At 29.2% G+C, this 10,764-nt stretch overlaps 1 protein-coding gene across 1 annotated transcript; it reads left to right on the top strand.

Moving 5' to 3' along the window:
* The first annotated feature begins 7,239 nt into the window (after nucleotides 1-7,239).
* LOC129291716 (CBL-interacting serine/threonine-protein kinase 5-like) lies at nucleotides 7,240-9,270 on the top strand. The gene has a single exon (XM_054929212.1). The coding sequence runs from the start codon at nucleotides 7,629-7,631 to the stop codon at nucleotides 9,003-9,005; it is 1,377 nt and encodes a 458-aa protein (XP_054785187.1). The 5' UTR covers nucleotides 7,240-7,628; the 3' UTR covers nucleotides 9,006-9,270.
* Nucleotides 9,271-10,764: the final 1,494 nt, after the last annotated feature.

The following is a 10,764-nucleotide window of genomic DNA, read 5'->3' as shown; positions in this document are numbered from 1 at the left end:
AAATTTTTTTTAATGATTCTACTTGTTTTAATATTTAAATCTTGCCGAAATGTGTTGTTATAAGAAAGTAATGTATGAATGCAAAAATAGCATGCAGCTTGATAAAATATATAGAGTAAAGTTAAGAAAAATAATATAGAAAAGTGAAAAAATAAAGTATGGAGCTTAAGAAAAACTGTCACAAATAAGTAATTAAATAGTGATATTTAATGTTAGTTTTATAGATTAATGTTGATATAAATTCAAGTGTGTGCAAAATGGTAATCCATATATATATATTCACTTTATATGATACAAAACAAAACTAAATTATCATGCACAATCACAAGAACTTGGACAGCGCTTTCTCTTTCACTTCAATCTAGAGCTCCCTCGAGCTAAATATTTTAAGTACATTTTTAAAAAATGATAATTTCATGTACAGTAAAGAAATAATAAATCTTAATTCATTTTTGGTTCATGAAAGTGATCATACATATTGCATAGTACTAAAATATTTTTATGAATTATCAAAAAAATATTTTTTTTGAAAAAAATTCATTGTACTTTTAACTTATAAGGAAGGTCATAGGTTCTAATTTGATGGATGGCAGGGAAAACACATTTAGTTTTGTTTAATCACCAAACCATGGTCAGATTTATTGTAAATAAAATATCTCATCGAATCAATTTAAATATCGATTTAATAGTTTGCTAGTTTAATAAAAAAATTAATTATTTAATTTTTATAGTTTTACTCAATTACTTAGTTTTTAAACTTTGACTTGTTATAACTCAATTTTTAAACTTTAACTTATGTAACTTAATCCTTATGTTTTAATCATTTAAATATTAGTCTTTATGTCTTAAAAAAAATAAAATATGAAGATTCAAATCATGTTAATCTTTATTATTAATATTTTAAATTACTAAACCTTCTTAATGTTTATAAATATTATAAATATTAAAAATTTAAAATACTTTTAATCTTTATCATTTTATTTTTTAAAATACAGAAACTAATATTTAATAGAGGCTGAGTTACAACTAGAGGTGTCAATTAATGTTGGCCCAGCCTTAAAGAATCAGCCCTTCAAGGGCCAGAGTCTAAATGGACTAACTCTTTTAAGCCTAATTATATTTCAAGGATCTAGTTTTAGCAACTCGATCCCGGCCCTTAGGGTTGAAGGTAGGCCTCGGCCCTAATTATTTTTTATTTTTAAATTTAAAAATTAAAAAATTAAAATCCTAAGAAAGTTATTACACATCACATTAAGTCTAAAAAAATAAAATAAAATCAATTCACACAACAAAAATTTTAAGTCCGATAAAAAATAACATTCCAAAATCAACACTGACATCAATTACACATTGATAGCATCATCAGCTAAATTTTAATAATTTTCATCATCATTAACATCAATATAATTTGATCATTTTCCTTGTGGATCCTTATTAATGGCAAATATGTTAAGCTTTTCATATCTTCCTTCTTCATTCTCATTGTTTGCAATAAATAATAAATCAAAATCATAATTTTAAGGTATTTAAAGAATGCAAAAATATTCAAAGTAAGCAAATAATAATGCATGTGTCTACAATGGACTAGAAAGTGAATGCTGAGTTTGAGTGTGTGTGTCTTCTTTTTATTTATTTTTTTTAGTATTTTTTTCAAAACATATATATGAGGTCTTAAAAGGGTCAATCCTTTTATTTTCAATCTTAAAAAGGCCAACCCTTTTAAGACCCGATTCACCTTTTTAAATATTAAAGTAGTGGCCTAGCGCTCAATTTTTTTGAACTTAAAATGGTCAGCCCTATAAGCTTGACTCATTGATGACTCTAGTTATAAGAGACAAAATTTAAAAATTAAATTATAATTAAATTAAAATTATAAAAATTGAGTTATATAAATTTTAACTCTTTTAAAGTTAAAGAAATTAAATGATTAATTTTTTGGTTTAGTGGATTTCCGATATTATCAAAAGTTACCCAATCCTAAAAAACAAATAAAAAAAGGCAGAGAATGCCAAGGAGGGATCTCCAGCTGTCCAACTACTGCAATCTTGCCCGGCGCTTCCTGCTAGCTGGAGTCCACTCCCATCCACGTCACCCTCTGTCCCCCTTTTTTTGTTAGGGGATAAATCCATTCCATTCTTTGCTTTTTCAGTGTCTTCTTTTAAAGAGGAAAATGACAAGTAAAGATTTTAAAAGAATATTAATATTAAATTAAACACTTTAATATTAAAATATAATAAAAAAGTATTGAAATTTGAGAATATTAATATTAAAAAAATTTAATTTAATATTAATATTTTTATAAAATCTTTATTTATCATTCTCCCTATAATGTGGAAGAAAAAGAAACTTAAACCATAGGTAAGCTGGATTCGCAATTGATGCTGTCGGTTATAATACCAAGATTAATTAACTAGCTTTATTCTCGTGGGATACATGAAGATATTTTAATATTTAAAAACTAAAAATATGATAATTTAAAAACATTTATTTTATGGTGCCAAGAGTTTAATATTTCGTGGTTTTATTTTAAATTTTATTTATAATAAATAAAATGTCACGTTATATCAAAAATAAAATAAAATGTCACGCTTATTACGGAATACATTTTTTTAGTTTTACAATCTCAACCTTGCACTTAGCTTCTTACCATTTCTCCGTTCCTTCTCATCTCAATTATTGAAATAAATTTAAATAATTCAAAATTAAAATGATACTTAAAAAACATTATATTGATATCTCTTAAACTGCTTAGAAATTTAAATAAGTTTGACATGTTTTATTTTGTATGATTTAATATTTTAATAATAATTTAATAAAATACAAAGTTTAAATTATTCAATATTCATACATAATATAATGATTAAACGTGAAAGAAAAGGAAAGTGGAAGAAGCTCCAAGCCTCTAACACAAGTGAACTACATTTCAACCCGATAATTATTATAATTCGCTTTCAATTTTTTTTTGTCAATTTTTCAACTTGATTTATTTCTCGTTAATGCATAAGAATATTTTAACGTCTAAAACGTTATATAAAGTAAAAGTATGACAAAATTAAAATATTTTATTTTATTTTTCATAGAATTTCAGGTTTTGTTAATTTATTTTAAATTTTGTATATAATAAATAAGATTCCATGCTTATTAAGGATTTTTTTTAATTTTGAAATCTCAACCTTGTTTTTAGCGTTTCTTCTCATCTCATTTATGGGAGAAAATTTAAATAATTCAATATCAATATTATACAAAAATAAACCGTTGATATCTCTTAGAATACTTAGAAAATTGAATAAGTTTGACATAATTATTTTCTATTTTAATAATAATTTTAACAAATGAGAAATTTAAATTAGTTATACATAACACAATGATTGAGATAAAATGTGAAAGAAAAATCTAGGAAAAAAAAAGGTAAAAGAAAAGAAAAGACGAAAAAACTCAAGCCACGGCTAAACTACCTTTCAACCTAATAACTCATTCCCTTTCATCCTTTCTTTTGCCCATCAAATTTAATTCAGTAAATTTGTTTCTCGTGATGCATGTTTTAATACTTGAAATATAAAAATAAAATACAAAAAAGTTTAAAAATAATTTATTTTATTGTCCTCAGTGTCTTAGATTTTGTTATTTTATGTAAATTAAAATCTAAATATCAATTTATTCTTTTTCTAATTTGTTTTGCACATACATATCCTAAAAGAGAAAATAACTAATACTCCCTCCATTTAAAAATGTAAGGCATTTTAATCAAATCTTACTCCCATAAAGTAATTACCTACTTTCTAATTAACCCTATCTTTTTATATTTATCTCTAATAAATACCCCACAATAAATATAAAGTCATTATTAATAAGGGTGCTTTTGAAAAAAAAGATAATAAATACCTCAAAAAATTAAAATACTTACATTTTGAACATCCAAGTTCTCAAAAAATATTTTATATTTTTAAATGGAGAGAGTAGATCTCACCCAAATAGACAAATAATAAAAGAATATCACTAGATAATTATTTTAAAGTTTTTAAGCACTTATCTTACATAGTCGTTTTTGCAAAATCACGTTTATCACCTAATATGAAAATAATAGAAAACTGTTAGAACCTTTGTAGTTGTTATTACGTATATCTATTAAATAATGATTTTAAATCAAGTAAATAGTATAAAAATATCATAGTATTCTTTACCAATCGTCTAAATGATAATGGCAAAAAAAAAAAAAAAATCCGAAGGTGGGTTGTAGAAAATAAGTTCTATAGTAAAAGTTGTTATTTTAAAATGAAATTTTATGTTTAAAATTTTTTACTCATTCAAAATTTGCAAATTATTTTTTAAATCATAGGTAACTATTTTTATAGAAATTTATAGATAACTTATAAATTGTGTATAAAGATTTGTGAATAATAATAATATTTACAAATAAATCACAGAAAAGGACTTATAAAAATTAATATTGATTATGTCCCTTAAATTTTCTAAATTCTTCTTGTAATTTTTTTTAACAAGACAATATTAATCTTATCCATTGTTTTAGAGGTGCATTCTGTTAATCTAATCTTTTTTTTTTTAGCAGACATTAATCTTATCCACAAAACAAGATAATTTGAAAGTTTATTCCCTCCATTTTTAATGCAAAGTTACAAATATTAAATTTAGATGGTGCAATATTTTTGAGAAAAACCATTAATTGACTAAAAAAATTATAGAGAAGGATTTAAAAAACTTAAGAAACTTAATCACTATTTATTTATAAGGTCATTTTTTATAATTTATTTGTAAATAATAATAATAATAATATTATTATTATTATTTAAAAAAATTACACACAATTTACAAAACATTTATAAATTTTTTAAAAATAGTTATTTTAATAAGATTTTAGAGTGCCTAACTTTCCTGCAAAAAGAATTTAAAGGTAAATCAATACTAAAGAATATGGCTAGAGTTTTAGTTTACAGTGCATGAGGATCCCATGCACATGTCAGTCAATAAAAATGACAAAATTAATGGGTGATTAATAAAGAACTTTTTTGCTCCAAAAAAAATGGTTCAAAAGAAAAATTGCCCAACTTATCATATATCCAATGCTTTTTGAAAAAAAGAATGTTTAGAGATTAAAATAAACCATAACCCAGATATAAATTATAATGTTCAAAAGTTAAAAATAAGTAATATAAATTTTAATTTTAAAAGACAAACATATATTATGAAGTCTAAATTTAATTTAAAAATTGAAAATATATTATTTTTTAATGGTAAAACAAAAAAAAGTTTAAATGACTCAGGCTTAAAAGCTTAATTACACTAAAAATTTCTAATTTTTCAAGCTCTAATAAAAAGATTAAACAGGAGGCAAGTCAAGCCTGGCACGTAATTTCTAACTGTACTGTGGGCCTCGTACTGTATCCATCACTATTTTTTCTAGGGAAAATTGCCCTAAAATACCTTACCACAAATTTAATTGTGGAGAGGAACTTGGGAATTAGAGAAGGACTAAGGTCTTATGGTGGCATTAAATGGAATGACAAATTGCTCTCAGCAAATCCTCCCCCTCTCTATCCCCTCCAACCCTTCCCGTGCGATGCGATCGATTTGTTGCAGTAGTCATGTTGCAAGTTTTGAGACTGTCATAACTTAATTCTTCAAATACTGAATTGTAATCTTGCCTTGAAAATGAATTGGCATAAGTTGTTTGTTGAAGTGATTGAAGCTGGTGATGGATGGAAGATCATAACCAATTCAACATTCGTAAAAATGCATATACGTTGGCCTTTGTTGGTTTCCCCAAATATGAGAGACTATAGTTTGTTAGTCATCAATGCAAAAGCTTAAGTTGTTAGATGCATATGCCCGCCATGCCTACTATATATGATTGTGAGAATGAGAAACGAAAAAGATTGAATTCCAGACTATTATTGTCTGTTGTTCTCTCTTAATTCTTTACTTTGGATTTGTATCTGCACCAAGAAACTGTTTTAGATTTATAGTACTTTAAATGATGGCCTTTAACTTGAGAGACTGATATATAACATTTCTAATCATTAGTAAAGCTTTCTAGTTCACTGCTTAATCCTTAATGTCTCATTGACTTTCTTCCTTCCCACAAGAAAACCTTTTTGTGGATTGAAAATCTTGGCTTGCTTGGATTTTTTTTTTAGTAGTGCAATTGATAAAATAACTTGCATTATACTAAATAAATTATGTTATTTTTTGCAGCAAGCAAATCACTAGGAAGGACAACCAATCAGCTACATAACATGGAAATAACAAAAATTCGGAGAAGTTGCTGGCATCACATATGCATTTAAAGATATTTTGTTATTTTAATATGCAAAAATAATATTAGAATATATGAAAGAAACATTGCACTTATTGAAAAGTAATTGTATATCGTAAAAAAAAATATTGCATATATATCCAAAGGTTTCATAAGTAATTTTGATAAAGGATATTCAAATATTTTAAAGTAATATTCAAATATATGAAAAAAAAAACATCACATATGATGAAGAGGAAAAAAAATTGCATGTGCATCCAAATGTGTCTTTAAGAGATTTTAAAAGGGATATTCAAACATGCAAAAATAATATTTAAATATATAAAAGAAACACCACATATGCTTTAAAAATGCTTCATAACTCAATAAATTATCATCAAATGACCTTATTTGACATATTGATGTTCAAGGATCTTGTATTAAGGATTGATATAAAATTATTCACAATAAGTGACCTAGTAATATATTAACAGGGAAGGACTTCATACAATATATTGACAATGACCTTGCTCAACTTTTATTTTTTTTAATCATAAGGACAATGTGGTCATTTCAAAATTTGAATTAATGCTAGTGAAAGATCTAATGCCCCAAGTCTTTGTGAACAAACTCAAATTTAGTGGAGTATTTCATGGTAAATTTTTAGGTTGAAACATGCACTTTTTTAGGTTGTTGGTCTCGTATAATCTCTAAAAATACAAAAATAATTAAAAAATAAATATGAGAAGATAAAAATTTTTTAAAGCAATCCATTCATTATTGATCTTTTTACCTGCAACAGTAATTTTTGAATTAAGCGTAATGAAATTAATTAATTTTTGAATTAAGCGAAATGTTCAGACCTAGAAAACGCTAGAGAGGAGGTCAAATTAATGAGTTGCATGGCCCCACGTCATTGCTACCCTCTTGTATAATGTTCTTTTTTTTTTTTTAAATTTGAGCTCACAGATATTTTAAAACCAGGGATTGAATTGTATCTTCATCGTTCCGCAGGAATTCTTGCTCTCTGACATCTGAAACCGCGTCTTCCTCAACCTCAACTCAACGCCCTTGCCTTCTCCTTCCTCCTTCATCCTCATCCCTTCCCTATTTTTGCCTCCCTAAACCCTATCTTCCCTCTGGTTTTCTCCTTCTCATATATGCACCATGTCCATCTTTAGCCCCTCCACAGGCTTCTTCGCCATGCTCTGTATCCGTGGCCCCCCTCTCTCCTGGAAAAGATTCCATCTTTTCGACCTCTCTCTCTTCCCTTCCTCCATTTTCCTTCCCTCCATCACCTCCTAGTCTCTTCATCTTCATCTTCTACCTCTTCTTCTTCCCTTCTTGTCCCCGTCGCCGTTTTCCCCTTCCCGGTGACATGGCCCGGGTGATGAACGAGCATCCGAACCAGGACGACTCGCCCAGGAGCATTCTGTTCAACAAGTACGAGATGGGGAGGCTTCTGGGTCAGGGAAACTTCGCCAAGGTGTATTACGCTAGGAACCTTGTGACCAGCGAGAGCGTCGCCGTTAAGGTCATCAAGAAAGAGAAACTCAAGAAAGAGAGGCTCGTGAGGCAGATCAAGCAGGAGGTTTCTGTGATGCGGTTGGTCCGGCACCCTAACATCGTCGAGCTCAAGGAGGTCATGGCCACCAGAGGAAAGATCTTTCTGGTAATGGAGTATGTCAGAGGTGGTGAGTTGTTCTCCAAGGTTGCGAAAGGCAAGCTTAAGGAAGACGTTGCCAGAAAATATTTCCAGCAATTGATAAGCGCCATTGATTTCTGTCATAGCCGTGGAGTCACGCACCGTGATCTGAAGCCTGAGAATCTTCTTTTGGACGAGAACGAAGATCTCAAGGTTTCCGATTTTGGGTTGTCGGCGTTGCCGGAGCAGCGCCGATCCGACGGAATGCTCCTGACTCCGTGTGGAACGCCGGCTTATGTGGCGCCCGAGGTGCTGAAGAAGAAAGGGTACGATGGATCCAAAGCTGATATTTGGTCATGCGGCGTGATTCTCTATGCTCTGCTTTCTGGGTATCTGCCATTTCCGGGCGATAATGTTATGAAGATTTACAAGAAAGCATTCAAAGCTGAGTACGAATTCCCAGATTGGATTTCATCAGGAGCTAAGAATTTGATCTCTAATCTTCTAGTCGCCGACCCAGAAAAAAGATATTCGATCCCAGATATCATGAAGGACCCGTGGTTTCAAATCGGGTTCATGAGACCAATCGCGTTTTCGATAAAGAAGGAACCAGGTTTCGATTTCGACGAGGAAGAGAATGAAGCTAATGATAAACAAGAAGGAGAAGCGTTGATAAGATCAGAGAATAAGCCATCTCGACCATTTTACAATGCGTTTGAGATAATCTCATCTTTGTCAAATGGGTTCGATCTAAGGAGCTTATTCGAGACACGAAAGAGATCTCCGTCATTGTTCCTGTCGAAGCTTTCAGCTCCGACGGTGGTGGCGAAGCTAGAGACGGTGGCGAAGAAGCTGAACTTTAAGATCACAGGGAGGAAGGATTTCAAGGTGAGGATGCAGGGAGAAACAGAGGGAAGGAAAGGGAAGCTGGCCATGACGGTGGAGGTGTTCGAGGTGGCGCCGGAGGTGGCGGCGGTGGAATTCTCCAAGTCGGCCGGCGATACACTCGAATACATAAAGTTCTGTGAGGAAGAAGTGAGACCTGCACTGAAAGACATAGTATGGAGCTGGCAAGGAGATAGTACTAATAATAGTAGTCTTCAAAATTAAGTTCCTAATTTTTATTTTTATTTTTGAGTGTATTTTTAAGATTCAGTTTGGCTTTAGTACTATCAGATATTTGTAGGTAAATATGTAGCAAAGGCGTCTGAAGATTATAGTACTGAAAGTAACAAGATTGCAGAGTACAAATAATGTCCAATAGGATCTGGTGTGTGGATGTGGATGATGAATGAACTGGGGTTTGGGTTTGATTTGATCAAGAGGTTCTGCAAGGACTTTTGGATTATGTGATTGAATTACGAAGTTCAGCTTTTCTGGGGTCCATGTTTAAAATTAAAAATATAATCATTAGGATATGTTTGAGTTTTAGCAGATGAAGGTTTTCAACTTTCAAGCATTTGTTGGGTCCATCGTTATTCGTTAGTCCTCCTCTCGGTGGAATCTTGAGTCGTTTTAGGTCAGTAATGATGAATGAAATGAACGCATATGAGAGGGATTTGATGAATGTCTGTATTGAATTTTTAAAATTAAAATTATTATAAATTTATACTTTACTTAAAATTAATAAATGAGTAAATTTATCTGTATCATTGATTTATATTTTAATGATTTGGATGATACAGGTAAAGTATTCAAAATCAGATTGATTATTGAACCGATCAAATCAATGAGTTACAAGTTAGTGATTCAATTTGGGTTAAATTGAAGGTCAATTTGAAGGGCAAAATGATCATAATTGAAATAATATAATTTAATAAAAAGACATTAATTATGAAAATATTCAACTAAATTCAAGATTAATCTCTAATATAAGATATAAATACAATAATAATTATAGAATTATAACCATCTAAAAGTCTAACAATAATAAAATATAACTTTCTAAATATTCATTCTTATAATTGCGATTAACAACCCTTCAATCATTAAAAATTTTAAAACTAGTCATCACTAACACTAATATCATCAACAATGACAGTCATAATTTATAAATATTAAGCAACAATCAAACAAATGAACAACAACAAATAATAAAAAATTAAAACAATTAAGGCACAATTAATTTAAAAGAATATTGAATTTTTTAAGTTTAAATTTACAATTAAGACCCTCTATTTGAAGTTCAAACTACAGATAGTGAAATTTAGTTTAATTGTCTTGCCCTCCTTTGCCTTGCTTTTTTAATTTTGAAGCTGAATTTTTTACTTTTTATTTAGTTTTTATAATTTAAAAGAATAAAAAATAAAAAATAAAAAAGTGACCTAATTGACCTAGCAACCCCGCTACCGGGTTAGCCGAGTTATCCCGGGTTGACCCCAGGATAGCCGAGTCACACTAGGTCAGTGGTTGGCCAGTTTAAGTGAAAACTCAAATCGAAAAAGAGATCGGATCACCACTTCATGAGTTGAATCGACTAGTTCGATCTGAGTTTCAATACAATTAATACAGGTATTTAATATATGTATTAAATACTGTCATTAAATTCAAATTCCATATGGGAGTGCCTCCACTTTGCAATGAGTATTTCAGATCATTTGGGTTAGTTTTAGAGCCAACCACATAGCTTTTGTATATACTCTCTTAATTTAAGAATGTAAAACATTTTTAATTAAATTTTACTATCTAGTAAAATAACTACTTATTTTTAAATTAATTTTTTTATATTTACCCTTATTTAATAGAATATTTAACTTTAAAATAAATATAAAATAATTTATTCATTAGAAGCATTTAAAAAAAAGGCAATGATTATACCTTAAAAGACTAAAAATATTTTATATTTTTAATATCTAATTACTTAAAAAAT

The sequence above is a fragment of the Prosopis cineraria genome, unplaced genomic scaffold (assembly GCF_029017545.1).
Source record: "Prosopis cineraria cultivar Desert tree isolate PC_DT_omini unplaced genomic scaffold, ASM2901754v1 PC13, whole genome shotgun sequence".
Classification (NCBI taxonomy): Eukaryota; Viridiplantae; Streptophyta; class Magnoliopsida; order Fabales; family Fabaceae; genus Prosopis; species Prosopis cineraria.
This window is presented reverse-complemented; position numbering and strand designations above follow the sequence as displayed.